We start from the raw sequence: 20,166 nt of genomic DNA, 5'->3' as shown, positions 1-20,166 counted from the left end.
AATTCTATTTCTGCACAATATGGTTCTGAGTTAAAAAAACAAAAAAGGGGAAACAAATAAAAGTGACACTCCCTCTGAATACAAAGAGAAAAATTCAAAAACGGATGAAATGTTCCCAAGAGCTTGGGTTTTCCTTACACGATTATCAGGTTTTGAAGATGTTATCCAGACAATGTCTGGGAAACAATCTGTTGTATTAGATTATCTATTGCCTATAACTGGCACCCTTTTAAGAACGACATTTGAATGAAGGTACAGTCAAGCTGGCTGAGATTGTCCTGTAAAATCTGGTCAGTTTGTTTAATGCATAGCATTACTGTTAAAAAGTACAGAGGTCATTGAGAAAATACAGTCCGCGGTGGATGGTCATAGATGATGGTCATAATGCATCACATTGCCTCTAGGGCTGCGGACATCTCTGGCTAAGTACTCATTCCCTATTTACAAAATCATCTGTTCCTTTAGTGCAGGAGTAGAATCTGCGGTATCCGTACATCCAAAATAATTTGCTAAATTGGATTTAAATTGACTGCCAGAAGTTCAGAAAAAGGAAACTCATATTTTGTTCTTCTGTTTTGCACAGAGTTATTTCTGAATGATGAAGAGCTAAAGAAACTGTATGAGTTCGAAGAGCAGTGTGTAGAAGAATACTTTCAGGAAAAAGAAGATGAGGAGCAATCATCTAATGATGAACGCATCAGAGTTACCTCTGAAAGGTACCTATTATAAGAAAAAAACCCCACACCACTTATCTGGAACAATGTTTGCTTTTTTGTGTCTTCATTATAACCAAAGTTAAGTTATAGTACAAAAGATTCAGATTTTGAAGAAAACCACCACCCATTCAGAAGCTGGTCTGAGTCCTGTGTAATTATCTGTGCAGGTGTATCTCTATCAAGAGCAAGTTTTGTGTTATTCCTGCTGGTATGTCACTGAGGCTGCTGGTTTGGGTAGCTCTGGTACAAGAACATTTTTGTTCATAGGGAATTTTTTCCCTCTCACCCATCTGAAGATCAGAGTTATCCTTTTTATCTGTTTGAGCAAATTACTACTTGTTGAACTTCCAACTGCTCATCTAACAATGAGAAACATGTTGGAGCTGAATGACAGAAGCACTGAGGATTCTTCCCTTGGATGTATGGTTTGCACTAGGGTCCAGCACTCACGACTGCTGAATTTTAATCTCTGCCACAGATTCTCTTCAAAGCTTTTCAATATGTACTTCCCCATTTAAAGGAGAGGGAATATTCATATGTAAATCATTAAGCCATTGTGAGGACTAGGTAATGTTTGCATATTGCTGTGTAAGCACACAGTGATAATGGCAGCAGCACTTTTTTAGTAGGTCACTTGGCAAGACTATTCCCAAAAGCTCTGCCTATTCTGTTAGTAGTTCTAAGTTAGTCAAAGGATGGGGTGTTTATTCACTTCCTTGAAATGATGAGAACTTCTCCCTGTAATGAAAATGTTACATGGTTTAAACATGCTTTCACCTTCATCTACCTTACAATATTTTTATTATTAACTACTCCACGTGTGTGTGTATGTATGTATGTATCTATCTATCTATCTCTCTATATTATAACCTTCTTTTTAACATTTCTTATGAAGTAGCTCTTTGAGCCATGTAATTCTTAAAAGGATAAACATCTTTCTCTTGAAGGGAGACCTTGAACATCTTGCATTATTACATGAGAGGTTTGAGAACAGAGAAGTAAATGAAATTGCTGCGTGTATTCAAGTAATTTCTATTGCACCATTTATCCATGGCAATTTGTCAAAATCCTAGGTATTGTGGCAGAGAATAAAGCAGGGCTGGTAAGCCTCACTGATTCACTATGGTCTATGGCCACAAAGAAGATTTGGTTACTTCTCATGGCTTCTTATTTCTCATTACTTCTTGCTTCATCATCTTTCGTGTGTAAGAGCAAAATAACATGAATTTCTGCAGTTCATTTACTAGTGTATGAGCTCTAAGTTACATTCTAATGCATTACTTTTATATGCATTCTTCTGGTACCATTGCTTCTATTATGATATAAATGATAAAACAAAATGGGAAAAAGTATAATTTTAATTGATCTAGACAATAATTCTACTCCCTTCAACTGATACATAATTGAAAGATATGTCAAGAGCTAAAGTAATTGCATACACACCAGTGTATGTCCTCTCTCCTCCAGCTACAAAAACTGTTTTACAACATGCCTTGATGCTATTTTAAGTCATCCTGTGAGCATGTCATTAGAAACTGCTTTTCGTATGATTAATTAATGCTTCACAGTGAGAGGACAACTGAATGTGAAGTGGGTGGCACACGCAGAATTGTTAACTGTAGGCTGTGCCTAAGGGCTGCAACTCTTGTTCTCACCTGGCATGTAGGTAAGAGCAAAGTTCAAATAGTCCTCTAATATGGTGTATGGAAAGCATAGATAACAAGAAAATGCACATGCTTTTGATGCTACACATAGGAAAAAAGAATGAAGCATGATTTATAGCACAAAATTCTGCCTTACACGAAATCAGTAGCTGGGTGCCTATAATAGGTTACTGCACCATTCCACATCTCCTGTTCTATGCTTCCTCTTTTGTACCCAACAGAGTTGAAAATATGTCTATGAGGCTAGAAGAAGTGAATGAAAGAGAACATTTTATGAAAGCTTCTCTTCAAACAGTCGACCTTCGACTCTCTCAACTGGAAGAACTCTCTGGTCGGATGGTGAATGCTCTCGAGAAGCTGGCAGGTATTGACAAATCTGAGCTGACATACACACGTTCACGGGCTTCGTCTGAGTGTGATGCTGCATATCTCCTAAGGCAAAGCAGTGTTAACAGCTCTGATGGCTACAGCATGTACAGATACCATGTCGGTGGTGATGAGTTAATATATGATGACATTACCACTCCTATGTCACCAGCAATGGGATTGCGTAAAAAAGCCCATTCTATTGGTACCAAAGAAGATGGAGCAGACCCAAGGATGCTGGTTCCAGAACACCACACTGGTCTCCATTATACCTCTAGTGCTAATGCAGTCACCACAGCAGATTACAGTAAACCTACACTAGAAACTGCACAGAATGTTTCCAGACCCCGTTCTGGTTCAGCTGGTTTTGGGGATGAAAAGCAGGCAATTTTCAAGAGTGATGGAACAGTTCCTCAAAGTATAAACCAGATGAACGCTGTTACCAACAGTCAGTCAGTACCAAGATCAGATTTTCAGAACACTCAATTAAAAGTAGAACGCACCAAGTTAGAAGCAACCATCTCTTATCCCTTGGACAAATCTAAAGCAATGCGCTATTTTCCCCCTGAAACATTCAGTGCTTGTCAAACCACTATGACCAAGTCAAGGAGCTTTATATTTGCACAGGGTGGGAAGCTGGTTGGAGGAGTTAACAACTGGACGGCCGAGTACAGTACTATCATGGATCAGGTGTGCCCTTCTACAATTGAACAATGGGCCACAGAGTGGAAATATGAAGTTGAGCAGCAACTTTCTCAGGAACGTCCTCCAGAATACCCTGGTTTTATCTCTGAAGCAGAAAGGCAAGCAGAGCAGAAGCAGTTACAGACAGACACCGATGACAGTGATGTTGGAGAAGCAGGTATGAGTGCCTCTTACACCTCTATGCCTGCCACTGTCAAGGCTGAGAAAGAGAATTTACTATCAGTGAAGCCAGAAAGAACTTCTGGGTTCCCATCAGTACGGTCAAAGAGTTTGCACAGCCATTCTCGGAAAGCCAAGTCTGTAAAGGACAAATTAAACAGACCAGGACATGCCAGCAGCGTAACTAATTTGGTGGTAGCATTTGGCAGCGCAACAGAAGAACAGAAAGCTAGGCAAGAAAATGCATCCACAGAAACTGAATGTTAAAGTGGCTTGTGGCCCCAATTTTATCGGCTGTCAAGAAAGCAGCGTGACTACTTGAACAAATTATGGATTTTAAAATTAACTTCTAAAGAAGAATTTTGCAATTTGTTTCTTTTTATTTTAAATTTAATAGAGATATGTTTGGTTCTTAAATAAATGATGAAAGGAATATATTCTCTCAGGGGCAGGTAAAAAGTAGGCACAGTTCACAGATGCCAACAGTATAGATCTTTCTTTGCTCCATTTCAGCCTCTCTCATAAGCTCATTTACTGACAAGGTCTTACAAAAGCGCTTGAAAGAAAGACAATATTATAATGTAATAATTTAGAAAATGTTTTTTCTTCTTTTGGATTAGAAGACTTCTTAAACTGAACGAAATTTTAACCAGCCTTTGTTTTTATCCTTACTTATGCAGCTGGTTTCTTTGTGGCCATTGTGTTTTTCAGATCAAAACAAAAATGTTGGAGGCAAGGAAAAATTATGCAGTCCTCTCCTTCACTTCTGATTTCACGCATGCTGCTTTAGCTCGTCTTTCAGAAAGGCACAATGTAGCAGTTTTCGTGCACTAAAACAGGTCTGAGCAGCAAAATATAGTTATGCTTGGAGAAACCTGACCCAGAAAGTAATGTGTAGACATATTCTTGACCTGTCCTTGAACTTTAATGACATAATCTTGCTTTCAGGATCACATCTTTCCCCACCCCAAAGCATGCTGACAGCCTTAAACTGTTGAAAAACAGAGATCATTGTTTCAAAATATTTAGGGAGATTTTAATAATATGAATCCAAGATCCACATTAGTGTTTTGTATAAATGGAGATTACCATCAAAGTCCATGTAGAGTGAGAATCTGGCTTTTTTTTTTAGATGCCCACAAGGTAAAACAAAATGAAACAGGGAAGGTGTTCTGATCTGGTGAGATCAAAATGTAGCCAATCTGTGTTTGAAGCAAATTTACTGTGACAAATGACTCTTTCATTTTGCAGTTTCATTATGATGACACATGAGGAACAAGGAACAGCTTCTAGGAGTTGGTCTAAACAAAAAATATATTTTCCAGATGAGAAAAGAAATTCTATGCATTTTCTTCAGTAAATTTCAAAAACAAAGGGAAAAATGTCTCCACAGCAAAAGTGTTTTCTATTCCTCAATGATTAACACTGGAAATCCACATCTATAGTTACAGTTGCCCAGCACACCTGTCCCAACAGTGACATTCTAAGTACCAGGTTTTGATAGTTTTCTTCATAATAGTATGATGTCATTTTCCTCATTGTTCTCTGTTATCTTTTAGGAGTTTTGTTTTCCTAGATATTCAGCACCTTTCTTTGCAGGGGATACATACCATTGAACAGACAAGAAAGAAAATGAGTTAAAGGCGTCTTACTTGTTCACTGAGTACTGGTCAAAAGTTTATGTTTAACTCATTTACCAGCAGGACTTGTTAATATACTGTTTTGAAAAGATACAATTTCTTTTTTCCCCCCTCCCATCAGCTCCATGTATGTAGGTCTTGGTACCCCCTTGATGATGCTGCTTACAGCATTTTGAAATGCAGAGACTGATGGAAGACTCCACAAATGCATTGATGGCATCAGCTTTTATTGTTTGCATTACATTTTCATATTCCATCCATACTTATACCTTGAAGTACTGTTACGATATTGAATGATCATGGTAATGGCATAGACATTTCTGAAAGTTCGGTCATTGTTCACTATGGATTTTTGCTAGCTTGGTTGTATTAGCAGGTTTACTGGTTTCACTGTTGTCAGAACAGAGTTGACATTTTGCTTTTCATGTGGGCTTCTCTTTTAGTCAACTTTAGGGAACCTGACATTTTGTAAAAACAGAATGACATTTGAAATTGTTTCACTTGCATGTTTACTTCTGTGTTTCCATTCTCTCCAACTACATAGCCATTTTGTATCTGTGGTTAATAATGCCTTTTTATTGTTTGCCTGCACACTCACCAGAAACTGTCATTAACAAACACAAAGGGATGCAGCATTTCAGCACTTTGCTAAACAAGCAGTATGCATTTTGGAACGGAATACAGTGGGTGGCATACCTCTTGTTACATGGTCTTTATAAAATGTTTGTTAAATCATGCTCTGTTTGACCAGTTATTTTTTTAGCATTTAGATTGCAAATTTATCAGATAGCATGTAGATTTCAAACAAAACCGTTTTACCTTTGTATTTATTTACTTCCTTTGTGTAAAAATATTTATAAAGAAACCTATGAAAAAGATGTGAAATTAATTCAGTATAACAAATTTTTCACCATAATGATATCAAACCACTTCACTTACCTGTTTCTTCTTATGCAGTGGGCTGCTTCTTATGCATGGGCCAAACATTTTCTAAGTAAAGTTTCTTTTTTAATATTTTTCAGTAATTTTCCATAAAGTTCTCTATACAGTGATGACTTTATAAGGCTTGGATGTTTTCTGTGCTCTTGAATAGCATGAACTTGAAATGGTAACCCCTCTGCCATTAAATGCAAATTAACTACACTGACACTGGCAGAGTTATTTTAGACATACAGCCATTTTAATAAGATTTAAATATGGCTCTGTATGTGCATAGGACACTGATAGTAGATTTGGAGCACACTAAATGGAATAATGATCAACACATTTACCTCTCTGCCTACATGCTGAGAGGTTGCAAGTACAGGATTTGCATTTCCGAAGAGGCATGTTTAATGCTGCTTTTCAGGAAGATGCATCCCTCCTACTGGTAAGTATGTGGTGACTCCACAGCCGTGTCACTGTGAATTCCACTTACCATTTTCCAGTATGTGCTTGACCTGTCTGAACCAGGTCAAGCCTAAAGAGTATGTACGTTAAGGCAGAGACATTACATTGAAGTTTGTTCACCTTACAGTATCATGAAATACAGACATTTCCCTCTCCCTCAAGGCAAATGTTTTAAACACAGTGACTACCTCTAATATTAACATAGACAGGTTCTTAACTACCATCTGATTCCACGAATTACCCCTTTTTACATTGCATCATTCTGGCACTAGCTTGACTTTGCTCTTGCAAGCCTCTCCTATTGCAGAGTCACTCTTTCTTTCCATTTTAGACACTGCCTTTCAACACCTGAGAACCAAGGAAGTCCACTTTCCACATTTTTTAGTAATTAATTTTAACGTAGCCACTGAAACCTTCTGACTATCATTTCTCCATACTGCTGCTTTGGATACTTTCCTAGGTTCTGGGCTTGACTATCGTCTTGGGCAAAAAGTGTATCTGTCCTTCTAAATAAAGAGGATACAATTATCTGTAAGGCCTTGTGAGAAAACAGGAACACAAGGAGAATGCATGACCAAGGATGTCAGCAGGATTATTTCACTAGATCTGCAAGATCCACAGGATTGTGCCCCATTATGAGTGTGCTGCGTAGTCAATCCAGTGATGCAAAGCTAGTTTGCTGCCAAGTGCTTGCTATGGAGGAGGTGAGTTTTCAGGGTGACATCAGCACTTGGACACGTTGCTGGGGTCCCACCTAGTCGTGCCATTGCCAGCACATCACTTCTGCACCACTGTCCTGTCTGACTCGTCACTTCTAGTTGAACTAGTGTTAACTCAAAAGCTTGTAATGACCAAAAAGGAGACACACCTTGCATGTAAATTCAGGAATTTATTGTTAGTGCAACAAATGTTAACAGTCTAATATATGAATTATTATTAATCTAGATCTAATTACAAGAGAAGAGAGACAAGAAGAGAGGAGAGCAAAGAATACTACTATAGCACTACAGAAAAAAAAAAAGCAATAAGGTAAAACCGATATATGCACACCTCCCACTATCCACCCCTGTTGTTTGGATGTTACGCTCACACTTGCACTGATCCTCTGGGTGCAGTGGTCAGTGGCTGCAATGGGGGTGGTGAGGAAATATTGCCAGCTGTCACCATCCCAGGTCCTTTGCTCAGATGAGCATGACATTGTTGTTGGTTTATTTTTCTTTATTTTTTGATTGGTTATGGACATTTTAATGTTTGCTACCAGCTTTACATCTTGTTTTTCTTCACTGGCCTTCAAATCCTACAATTACATGAGTTTCCTAGTCATTAGAAAAACTGCTTTCACGCTACACAAATGAAGCCTGCCTGAGGCAGGTTAAGGCAAGTTCAGACAAAGCAGTCCTGACAAGCCTCTGTCTTCGGGCCTTAGGAAGTCAGCATAAAGCCTGTGGCCTGTTAGGAGCAATGACAGTCCTCTATTTACTGGGCTGCAAGGTTGTGTTAGCCCTAGAGGTATTTTTCCTTGCACTACAGCCACTGCAAATAAATGCTCTACTGCCTGCAGTGGTCACTTGAGCTGAATATTTCAGCCAAATTGTGGGCCTTTTAATACCCATTTCAGCTGGTGCCAGGGCCCACGGGTGTTGTGGTAGTCAAAAACCAGTACACTGCAGTAGCTTAGATTGCAAGGTGACAAACCACAAGCCTTTGGAGAAGTTAAGAACTACAGATTTCCTTAAAACTGCAATCTTATTTTGCTTTTTTCAACTTCTAGCTTTACCTGCAGAAACAAAATTTGGTATGGCAAGGTGGTGCTTTATGCTTGATACCCTGTATCTTTACAATGGATGTAAGGTATGTCTTGATAATAGGCTTTAAATTATTCTTTGCAGTTGTTCAGTCAAAATATTTAAATGCCTGTATCGCCTTGCGCTTGGTGCTAAAGTTAATGAAAAAGGAGTTGCATATTTTTTTTCTTTTGTCTCTACAACATTAAACCCCTTATGAAACTGCAGTGCTTCATCCTGTAAGATTCTGGATGCAAGCCTTTCGCTTTTGTTGCACTAATTGGACTGCTATGCTCAGGAAGTTATTACTTGAGCAGACCAACAGCCTTCAGAAATGGCCATGGAAAAAATTGGCTTCTAGTTTAGGAGCACAGGTAATCTGATAGTCACTATCACAATATCTATGTAAAATAGCCCAGGCCAAGGTGGAACAGTGTACAAATGAATAGCTCCAAATAACTCCAGGCAAGTAATACCTACATAATGATTAACAAGGAAAGTACCCTATGGTAACATAGCGAAGTTGAACATTATTCAATCTCCACACTGCAAATACTACCTCCCCTTCACAGATGAGCCTTGAAAAAGCAGCTTTTTTTTCCTGAGATACCTCAAGATATCTCAAGAAACTAAACCCTTTGTATAGTTTTTGTATATCTTTAGCCAAGACTGTCAAAGTTTCTGTTTTATGTAAATAATCACATTTTAAATATTCTTCTGGTTCTTCATCAAGGACACTCAGGAGAAAGATGATTTTTTCAACTGCTTAATAAATTTAAGGTATAATGTTTTTCTTCTATAAGAAAATATATAATACAAACCTGTAGGGTTGGCTTCCTCACAAGTCCCCAGCAAAAGTCTCACATTTCTGAGTGCAGGCTGTGGCAACTTGGGTGTGCAAACTATTGGATGCACAAGGAGGAAGGTGTCAAGGTAATTAACCGCAACACTTCTAGTGAAAAATACAACAGACTTCCATGAGTGAATCCCTGACTTTGCAGAGGTGTCACGTACTTGCTGTAGTTCTGGGCACACAGCTCAACTGTGAATTCAGACAACAGGTATGTCGTCATGTCTTGGAGTTCAAACCAATGATCGAACCATTCTAAGGAAAGCTATGAAAACATGAGTTGCCATAGAAATACAGGCCTGGAAGGCATCAACTACACTGAGCAAGTTGAGCAATGTCGATAGCATCAGTGGCAGATGGTGGTCTAACCTGTTCTTGAATGTGTGTAATGAAAGCCATTCTCTAATCTGCTGAGAGACCAAAAGGGACCATTACAAAAACCTGTTCTGATTTAACCCCAGCCTTCAAGCGTTGCACAAGCCAAAGTACTTCCCCAACCCCTGAGCTGTCTTGGGAGGTTATGAGAACTTTTAGGAAGATACCTAATCTGACATGCCATAAATATAGCAGGTTATGCACCACAGCCATAGCTAAGCAGATAATTATATTCACGATTAGAAACAATTTGCACTGTATGTAAAAAAGAGGTGCCAAGAAACTGCCACACAGCATGTGGGGTGTGATACCACCAGGAGAGCAGGCTAAGCTGGTTCTGGGAGAGCCATGACAGTGGACAAGTGTAAGGGTCCTGGTCAGTCTAGCACAAAGGAGCTCTCACTCAATAACTTAATGTTGAGGTAATAAAAATAACTGCACTGAGTGAAAAATGATCTTTTTTTAAATTAACGAGAACAGAAATAGATGTGCAGTCTTTTCAGTTCAGATGGCTTTGGTGCACAGCTAGCTTCCCACAATTCTTTCAAAACTGTTCTTATAGAACAAATACATTATCAGAAACTTCTGTTTTAGCAATGTTTGAAAAAAGTGAGCGAGGCAGGCTGGGATGGCTGGAGATAGGCAGGCAGCTGAATGCATTGCCAAAAAGGAGCCAGAGGATCCATAGGATTTCACTGCCTGTCCTGCTTGCCCTACATCCCTGCCCACCTATCCCGCCTGCCTAGCCTGACCTGCCCTCTTGCCTTTCCTGCCCTGCTTGCCTGTCCTGCTCAGCCTGTCTGCAATGCCTGTTTGTAACCCACTGCAAGTTGTGACAGAATTCACTTGCTCCTCTATAGTACTTCTGTTAAATCAGTTTGCTCCTCCTTTTGGCATAAAACTCTTCCAGTGGTAACTTGTGACAAGTTCCAACAACCCTCACAAATCTTGTGATCTTATGTTTATGGAGAGCTTAGTTTTGATTTTGTTTGTTCCTTTTCAGAACAGCACTGCAATTTAAGTGTGTCAGTGCAGTCCTTAATGGAAATTTGTGCTATCCTATGCTAATTCTCTCAAGAGTAAGATTACATTTGCAGCCACTCCTCAGAAGGCTCTGTGCTGCTGCAGAAACACTCTTGTAATTCTGATGTAGTATTAAAAAATGTCATTTTTAATACCATTGGCAAATTTGTTATAAGCCATTTCAAGCCTAGCTGATTTGGGCAGTTTCTGCCTTCATCTGCTTTCTCTTCCCCCTTTTCTGATTTTAACTTCCTTTCAATAGTGTTCTGAATATGAAGAAAACACTTTAAAGAAGAGTAAAAATGAGGGCATGTCCCGAAGTATTTCTCGCTTACCAAACATCCAAGGGATTTAGCTTGTGAAAGGCGTAAGTCACTGGCAGGAGAGGAGCTGTGGCTCGCTCTCACAGCACTGTGGGCACTCGGTGTTACACCACCAGCAGCTTCTGCAGCACAGTGCACTCTTTGAAATGGACAGGGGCCGAGCCTGAGACCATGCCAGGCTGAATGATGCCACTTAGACAATGATGTTTGCAGCATAAAATAAAAATCTTATATGTGAAATTACAGGATAAATTGAAGAGAACTGTCTGCCAACACCAAATAAGATGTGACCCTTGTGCAAGGAGTTGCAGTTGATTTAAAAAAACTACATGATGGAATTGTTTTTATCTTCTCCACCTGCAAGTCCAAGAGTAGTGTATGGTTGTGGTGTTCTTCCCTGGGCTGATGAGTAGCTTTAAATGTATGCACGCATACTTCTTTCTTCGACCTAGGCAGGTATTGGTGGGTTGTTTCCCTCCTCACTGTTCAAACCTTCCCTCCCTGCTGGCATCAATGGGGCACCTCATCTTAGCTGGGGAATCCAGATTGTGCCCTAAAGTCTGTTCTTTCTTTGAAAATCCCAGGGTCTAGAACACAATGTAATGTGCTTCCTGTTGATGATAGTAAGGGAAGACCTTGATGCTGTGGCTAATGCTGGGTGCTGCATGTGCCATTTTGTGTCCAAAATTGTGTTTGTTTTTCTGGAGTCTTCTAGTTCTTCGCTATATGTTACAGTGATACTCCAACAGTACTGTACTGTCGCAGGCCTTTACTGATGTTATTTTTCATGTGAGCTGTTAGAGAAAAATGACAGTATGCAATTTAAAACCACGCTCTTTAATAAGGCAAGTCTACAGTGCCCAAATGCCAACAGTTAGTTTGGCAGGTTCTTGTGTTCAACTCTTGCCCCTAATCGATGGGCTTTGCAGTGAATTGCACTTGGCTTATAGCCGGAACCATGGCTGTGGGGCACCACCAGGCACGGGAACCAACAGCCCTTCCAACCCGCCCAGTGCACCGAGACGGGGCCTGGCTGCTTTTACCCAGTTCCTTTGTACTTGGACCACTGGCAGGAGACCCAGGCTCTTTCCCCTCCTGAGGTCTCACAGCTGTTGGACCTGTGTGGTCCTGCTCTAGAGCTCTCGATTAAACCACATTTCTATCCAAACCGTTGCTTCTTGTAGGAGGTCTTTCAATTTTGGCAGTTTAGGTGGGCAACTGCTTTACTTGTATCTTCTAGGGAAGCTCAATTGAGCAATCCATGAGAGCCCAGAAAGCTTCAGGAGAGGGAGTTGCACAGGTGTTCTGCATCCACCTCCAGCTGTCAGCATGGCTTCACCCATAGATCACATAGCTTCCACGGCTGGAGTTGATTCATGCTGGAGCTGGATTTTTACTACTGATCTGAGACCCCAGGACCACAATAAAAACCTGCCTTTGCGGGCCCCATGCAGAGGCCGATGTGCGGAAATTCTCTGCTTCAGTCCTCATTTCAACATCCCCCCCAGACCCCGTATCTATGATCGCTTTTCTCTCCCGGGGGCCCGGAGGAGAGGCAGTTCCAGGGGCGGTGCTGACCCGGGGCTCCCACCCGCGGGCCCGTGGGCGGCTCCACCCCCGGGACTGGATGGGTGTGCGGGGACTCCCCCTGAGAGCGGGCGAGATTCGGTGACCTCTGCCCTCTGTCAGTCTGGTGGGACACAGCAGTGCTGGCTGTCGTTGCCGTGACAGCAGGGTGCGTCCAAGTGGACAAAGCGTTAATTACTGGGGTGCTGGCGCGGGCAAACGGCCCCCGCCGGGCCGCGGCCGCTTGGCCTCTCCGCGCCGCCGTAGGGAGGCCGCTCCCCCCAACATGGCCGCCCCGGCAGAGCCCGCCTCAGTCCGCCGCCCGCCGGGGCCGCCGCCGCCCGCTCGCCGCCGGCGGTAGAGAGCCGCTGGGCCAGCAGGCGGCCGCCCGCTCGGGGAGGCGGAGGGAGCTGCGGGGGGCTCCATGAGGGGTTGGGGCAGCCCCAGGCCGGGCCTGCCCAGGCGGCTGACTCCTCCCTTGGGGAAGGAGGGTGCGCTGGGGCCGCCTCCGCCGCCGCCCGCCGGGGCTGCCGCCGTGTGACTGGGAGCGCGCAGCCCCGAGTAGCTGCGGGGTGCCAGGCCTGGGCCGGCGGGCGCCGACACCCTGCCCCCGCGGGACGGGGCCTCCTGCGCCCGACCCGACCCGCCGCTGCCTCCCCGCTCGCCGGCAGCAACAATGTTTTCTCTCAAGCAGCCCAAACCCACGTTCAAGTCCTACCTTCTGCCGCTGCCTCAGGTAACAGCCTTTTATTGCCATTAGCGACCCTCGGCGCTTCCGCTCCCGGCCCCGTCCTTGGCCCTGGCCGAGGTGCCGCCGCCGGGCTGTGCTCCCTGCGCGCCGGCCGGCCCGGCCCGGAGCGGGGCCCGGGGCTCTGCCCGGAGCTGCGGCCCCGCTCCCCTCGAGGTGACCGGCCTCGCGGGTGGGAAACCAGCGCCTCGGCGTCTCTGAGGGGCGTCCGAGGCGCCCCTGGAAACCCTCCGTAGCGCAGGGAAACAAAGCTGTGCAGTGCGTTTGAGGGCAGCCCGTTGGCCTCTTGGCCTCTGAAGTCCCGCACACACATAAAGCGAGACTGACAAGCCCAGACTCCGGTCCCGGAGTAGAACTCCTATCAAAATGAAGTCTTGTGTTGATTAAAACCGGCCAATGTGAGATTATTTTGGAATGTTAGAATAATGCTTCAGGTGCTTGGGCTCGCTTTCCTCTTTGTGCTGGGTCAGCTCTGCGGGATCCACATTCGTGCTGTGGAATATTTGAGGAGAAAACAGCTGGTGCTTGTCCGTTATGCCAATAATTAAACTCTCACTGTAGCCATCATTTCACATTTAAAACTTGGCCGATGGCATAAATAAGAAAATCAAGGGTGTATATATATATCAAGTATATATTGTAGAATGCTATGTATCACACATATAGTATCAAGAATATTTAGTAGAACTACAGGGATTTTTTGTGTGGTCTGGGTGTGCACTTGACAGAAAGTGATCTTTATTTATTTATTTTAGACAAGGCAGGACCTCTCCTAGCAACACGTTTCACATGTTGACTCATTTTTGCATTTTCGCAATTTAGTAAAAGTGAAGTGTTGTTGAACTTAGTTCTGGATATTCCTAGCTCTGGGAAATGGCCATGTCCCTGTCAGGGTAGGAGCCGTAGGCATTAAGGTTATTTCACGGAAGGTTCCAGTCCTTCTGGATTTCTATTTTTAAGGTTTGGAATTAAAATGCAAACTAGGTACGTATGTGTTCTAGGCCTCATTGCTTTGGAAAATTTTCCTGTGTCAGAAAGTCACACGTTAAAAGTTGGTACAGAGTTTTGTGCAAACTTTAGTGTCCATACCTGTGTAAAGCTTGTTGTAGGACTTGAGCCTTTATGGAGTGTCAAGCCAGACTGTTTTTTCTGTTCATCCTGTGTCTTGTTATAGCCTAGGTTACATAATTTGTTAAACATTGTACTTTACATATTATATTATTCTTGTAGTACAAAGCTAAATGTACACAAAAATATTAATACCTTTACAGAAAACTATTTCTATGATTGGATCCTGGCTGTTTATTATTGGCTTTTTAAGTCAGAAAAAGAGCTTTCTCCTTTGTCTAAACAGATCAGAATTGTGTCTGACTATCAAGTTCTGATTCTCTTTTTTTTCTTCAGCCTGAAGACCATATAGCATCAGAACCAAGGATTAAAAAACTGGAACCAGTACTTTTGCCAGGTAGGCCTATATCAGGAATTTGACAGATATGTGTTTATTATAATAGAATTGGTAAAATGTAAATAGTTTTCCCTATTTTACTATTATTATTGATTTTGGTATATTTTAATCTTAACGTGCTACTTGAGGAAATATGACTTCCAAGTAGGAAAATCTAATGGTATTTGTGTCTGTAGAAAATTGTTCTAACCTGAAACACTAAATAAATACATTGGCCACTTTGCCTGTGTAATGCTTTAGTACATGTAGAATAAAGTCTTGGTTTTATTGTGAGTGTTTGAAATCAAATAAATGGAAGTTTTGTAACGTTTTGGAAGACTAATAATGATTATATTTTTGTCAGATAGTCAGACCTTTACCTGTGTGCAGAACCTACTACAGTAGTGTGTGTTGTAGTCTTCCTTTATTTTAAAGAAAAACATAGAATTTCCAGTAGGTGGGTATGATTGGCTTCTGTATCAGAAAACTTCTAATACTGTCTTTATTCATGTACTTGTATTGAATATGCAGCTGTTATGTAATTTGAGTGTCTGTGTCTTTAAACCTATGCAGAATACCCTTTTTAGTGTGTGGATGAGAAAAGTAATGTTTTTATTATTGTTCATAGTTACATGCTTATGAAACTGTAGGTCTTTCATGACTTTCAGATTTTAAATAAGAAATAATCTTTGGTGACATTTTGATAAATGATGATTTCTAAAAGCCTTTTTCAGATACCAAACAAACAATCTACTGTTCTCAAGATTACTTTCATTGCAAATTGTACATCACAGTAATAAATTTGACTTGTTGTTTCAAAGGGTAGTTTCAAGTTTGAAACAGTGGTATACTGCATTTTTTTCTTAGTAATCAGATTATAAGTCAACAGATATTAATATTCACGCATATACTAATGTAGGAGGCTATTGCTATCATGTCTTAAGTTGTTAAAATGTGTTAGTTTTCAAAGTGATCAATAAAATAAACAAGTTACTCTTAAAAAATTATTTTTGTCACTGCTTCATATGGAACTGTTGTTAATTAAGCAGTACTAATTAATATGTGATATGGTCTAGTGAAGTACCTTAAATTTAAGAGGCTGAAATATTGTGAAAGAGGTTCACCTGAAAGAGCAAAGAACAACTGACACACTTCATGCAACAAAATAATACAGATTTTTGCTTGAGGCATAAATACCCTAAGTTTGCTAAAAATTGCTAAGATTGCTCAGTATTTGAAATACAGCTATATTTTTGTGCTTGCAAAACTGCTTACCACTTGGCATCTTATTGGTTATGTTGCAGTTGATATTCTTCCAAGGTCTTTGACTCACAAGGAAGTGACTGCATGTTCTTCTCCGAGACATTCCACACAAACTGCAAGGCAGTACGAGATTGCTTTTCTCTGAGTGTAACGTGTCTTGCCTTTACTGTGGGACACGTGCATCAGCAGTGAGAGAAAACTACTTCTGTGCAGGAACTTTTGGCAGTGTAGTTCATTCTTGATTTGTGAAACTATGAAGTGCACTTAAAATGGTGCTGACTGGTGGTTGTTTTTCTCAACTGGCTTATATTTATGCCATGTTTGCATCATTTCCCTTGTCTACGCTATCTTTGAAATCAACATTTGATGGCTTGTGGAACAATTGCAGTAAGTTGCCCCAGGTTATATAGAAACAGATTAAAAGAGTATGACTCACCACAGGATTAAAACTTCGACCTCCTTATCATTCTAAGGTGTTATTTTGAATTATTTTGTAATAGAATTCACTGCTCCATACAGCCACAGAGTAGCTCTGACAAAATCTTTGCATTTTTGTGAGTGTCAGTGTGTTAGGGTGGGGTGGAGTTTAGAAGTGACTTATTTTAAATGACTTAAATGAAACTCTTCCTGTGTAAAGTTAAGCACCAGCCTAAATACTTTTTTCAACCTTTTTTATTTTTTTTTTTTTTCTTCTGCCATCCAATGGTGCAGTAGAAAAGTGTATAAACAAGTACGCATTGTACTCTTGGATAGGCTGGCTTTTGGATTTGTCATAACCCAAGTTTCTGGCCAAATTCCAACTCATTTAATTATCTGAAGGCTGACTTGTACTCCCTTGCAAGTACAGTTAGGTATGGTATTCCTAATATCCTCTCCTTAATAGCTGCGTGAAGTTGCATTTGCTCTCAGGAACAGGGTTAAACCTGAGTGGCTGTTTGTTATGCTTTTTTAATTGGTGGGGTTTTTAAGGAGTTCTTTTGGAATTAAGTTATGTTAGCACGAGCAGTTACTGACCTTAGTAATCTTCAAAACCTGCTAATAGTTGTATTAAGCCTTTGGTTGTAAAACACAGTCACTTTGAGGGAGTAGCTTACTAAAAATTGAAATGCAAAAGTAGCTAAATGCCCTACTGTTTAACTTGTATTTCTGTGCAGTGTTGGTTGGGAGATGGAGTTCCAGAGATGGAAATAGCATGAGTCAGGTTACAAAACAAGGTGGTGTATTCGGAAAAGCAACAAATATCATTTAAAGCAAGTGAAAACCTTGGTTGCAAGCAGCAACACTGATACTGCAGTAGGGAAAACCATATGATTTTATAGAATTTGTTATAATTTCATTACAAAACACATGACATAGGTTTGAGATGGAGTTATAAAAATGTTTTATTTTTCTTTCTGCAGCTCTGTTCTCCCACTGTAGCTCTCTGATCAAGAGGTTTTGCACTTAGTTGACGAGTTGGCCTACCTAATAGTTTCACTTTTGTTTCCTTTGTTTGTTTGCATAGCTTGTTTTATAAACATGTCAAAGAGGAAAAACAGAGAAATAACAGGTAGGCTATGGGTCAGTCTGTTAAAGTGCCTTGCCTGGCTAGTAGGAAATGAGCTTGTATACTTTAGGGAAGAATGAAATTAAAGTTGTCAAACTTGGTGTGTCTTATTCTGGTAATCAATTGTAGCCTGTTTTCCACAACGTCTATAGCATTTTTGAGACATCGACTTCAGCATTTGAAAAACTGGTACAACATAACTGGAGTGTAAAGCAGTGTAAGTGTCCATGGCCGCAGTGGCAAAGCGGTGTGCAGAGAGGGGTGACACGCAGGTGGATAACGAACCCGCCCCGTGTCTGTGCTGTATGCCGTGCTGCACCGTGCTTTAGGCAAGTTCAGGTGAGAAGGTCCTTCCTTCCTCACTGTTGCTCACGCAGGATGTTGTGCAGGAGATTATGTAACTAATGGAACATCTGATGAAGTGTGAGAAAACGATGGTTCTTTCTAAATCCTAATACCCACTTGTAGTAATTATTTTAAAGTGTTGCTTAGTATACTAATTTGCTAGTAGATTAAGTTAGTAGTTGCTACCTCTCAGTTTTTACAAAACATCTAGCAATGGTTTAGGAGTTGTTGTTTAAGCCTTATACAGTACAATTATAGAAATAAACAGAACTCGAGTAGAATTTTTTATCTTTAAGATTGCTCTGTTTCGCTTCTCTCTAGCTTAGTTGTCTTAGTTGGTCCTAAGAAGGAAGCTTTCCATATCTTTAATCATCCTTTTGATTGCCTCTGAACATTTTCCAGCTGTGCAGTGTTCTTGTTGAGGCAGAAGGAAATGTTTTGTTCAGGATTTTTGCCACTGGTTGTATTTGGCTTTTATTTAATAGTGCCAATCTGTTTGGCCTTACCACCTGCTTTTTTGTATTTAGTTTGATTTTTTTGGTCTACATGTGTCTTTTGACAGACAACCGACTGATAAAATTTAATTGTGGGAGGTTTTTAAAACTGTATCACGGAAAGTTTTAATCTTTCAGAAGTGTCTGATTTCTGATTCTCTCGGAAGTTGACTCCCAGCTCTTTTTTTTTCTTTCCCCTCTGCTTTCTGCAAATCCTTAGTACATTAAGTCATGTGTTCCAGAGCAGCTGTAACACATCTCGTGATAGGAGAAGGAAAGTACGCTTTCTGGTGAGGCACCCTTGTGCGTTAGTACCCCAGGTACGTTCACTCCTGACTGCTTTGAACCCCTGCTCATCTTTCTTGGCATTTTGATTTGGTTTGTGGTGTCTCAGAGCTGCAGAGCAGAGGTCATGGTGATGCAGTGTGAGTGCATGATGCCGGCACTGGGACTGGGACTGGGAGGGTGAGAAATAAGGGACCACATTAGTGAGGTTTGCCAGGTTTGCCTTTCTTGTGTGTCATTTCTGTTTAACACCTTAAAGGGTAAACTGGGATTGTTTAGTTGCTTGGTACAAGTAATAATGCTGTTAGTGCCTTTTCCTTCTGTCTTTCTGGAATGAGTTGTTTGTATTCAAGTAGGTATTGCCCGATCTGTTAAGGGTGTTCTTCTGTTGATGGTGAGTAGCGGTAGCCTGTCAATGCTGATAATAACTGAATAGAGCTTCAGCTAAGCCTGTTTTTGATTGTTTCCAAAGCACATTCAGTTGTTGATTCTCATTTCCAGTGTTGTGTGCTAGCCAGGCTCTCTTACTCATTGCGCAGCTGATCAAGACATCATATTGCAGGGTTAGGGTTTCTCTCTGCATCAAGTTTTTTATTTGAAATTGAAATGTTACTGTAAAGGTTTGTGTGTCTAATACCACACTCTAAAAACGAGTAACTGAAATAGCTTTGTAATTTCAACTTATTTTCAGGAATAGGTGTCATAAAAGTTTATGCAATTATTTTAAACATTTCAGAATGGCCAGATTAGAAAATCAGATGGCAATTTGGAAAGCAATACAATCCCCTAAAGCTTTTCTAAAACAGATTTGGCTTTGGCCTACACCAAGATGATTACCAAAGTTTTATTTAAATAAGTTATGAGAATTTCAAATTCTAGATTTGAAATCCAAACCAGCAGCTTTCTGCAGGCTCCTCTGTCATACTGCAAGAAGTTTAAAAATGAAACAAGCATTTGACAGATTTGGAATAAATGAGGCATCACTTACAGTAAGTATGTAGTAAATACTCTATTATAGTTTTTTTTGTTTGTTTTCCTCAAAGTAAATTTTCAGGCATGGTTTGGATTCAGTTAACTGCTTGTTTGTTTTCGGTTTTGCTTTTTTTAAGGCTTGCTACGATGTAAGTACTACCAAGGGAGTCTGAATGTAGAATCTAAGTTCTAAATACAGTCCTAGAAGTGGATTTTACTGGATGGACTCAGTTTGTTCTGCCTTCTTTGTTACGAGTATATAGAAGGCACTTCTTAAAGTTTCTGTCTAGTAATATATTTTAAGTATTTGTAAATATGTAGAAAAATACTTTCCTGTTTGCAACAGATTAGCTGTAAGGCAATACGGAAATAATTCTTTGAAGGTAGATGGCTGAACATGCTTTAACATTAAATATTTTAATGTTTCTGCATGTGCATTTTGCAGATTGGTTCCAAAGGAATTGGTTTCTGCCCACTCTGTCCCACATGTATTTAACGCCACAAGTCAC

At 40.7% G+C, this 20,166-nt stretch overlaps 2 protein-coding genes and 1 long non-coding RNA gene across 11 annotated transcripts in view; 2 read left to right on the top strand and 1 right to left on the bottom strand.

The window, feature by feature from the left end:
• The window catches only part of TRPM1 (transient receptor potential cation channel subfamily M member 1), a 78,577-nt gene extending 72,275 nt beyond the window's left edge, over window positions 1-6,302 (top strand). For all 6 annotated transcript variants that reach the window (XM_021299270.2, XM_021299269.2, XM_005511121.3 and 3 more), the window contains 2 exons: window positions 584-716; window positions 2,602-6,302. In XM_021299270.2, coding sequence (XP_021154945.2) covers window positions 584-716; window positions 2,602-3,877 — 1,409 coding nt within the window. In that variant the 3' untranslated portion in view covers window positions 3,878-6,302. The remainder of the gene's footprint in view (window positions 1-583; window positions 717-2,601) is intronic.
• Window positions 1-13,416, bottom strand: part of LOC135580499 (uncharacterized) — a 28,347-nt gene extending 14,931 nt beyond the window's left edge. The window contains exon 1 of the long non-coding RNA XR_010475258.1: window positions 13,279-13,416. This is a non-coding gene — a long non-coding RNA (uncharacterized LOC135580499). The remainder of the gene's footprint in view (window positions 1-13,278) is intronic.
• The window catches only part of MTMR10 (myotubularin related protein 10), a 44,237-nt gene continuing 30,521 nt past the window's right edge, over window positions 6,451-20,166 (top strand). Inside the window, exons 1-2 of one of the 4 annotated variants that reach the window (XM_065076088.1) lie at window positions 6,451-8,490; window positions 14,713-14,773. In XM_065076088.1, coding sequence (XP_064932160.1) covers window positions 8,437-8,490; window positions 14,713-14,773 — 115 coding nt within the window. In that variant the 5' untranslated portion in view covers window positions 6,451-8,436. Of the gene's footprint in view, window positions 13,297-14,160; window positions 14,293-14,712; window positions 14,774-14,818; window positions 18,721-20,166 lie in introns of those variants that run through there. The other 3 variants (XM_065076087.1, XM_065076089.1, XM_021299287.2) reach the window with 3 other exon arrangements.

Source organism: Columba livia, chromosome 11 (genome assembly GCF_036013475.1).
Source record: "Columba livia isolate bColLiv1 breed racing homer chromosome 11, bColLiv1.pat.W.v2, whole genome shotgun sequence".
Classification (NCBI taxonomy): Eukaryota; Metazoa; Chordata; class Aves; order Columbiformes; family Columbidae; genus Columba; species Columba livia.
The sequence above is the reverse complement of the archived record's forward strand: the minus strand, read 5'-3'. Positions and strand labels throughout refer to the sequence as shown.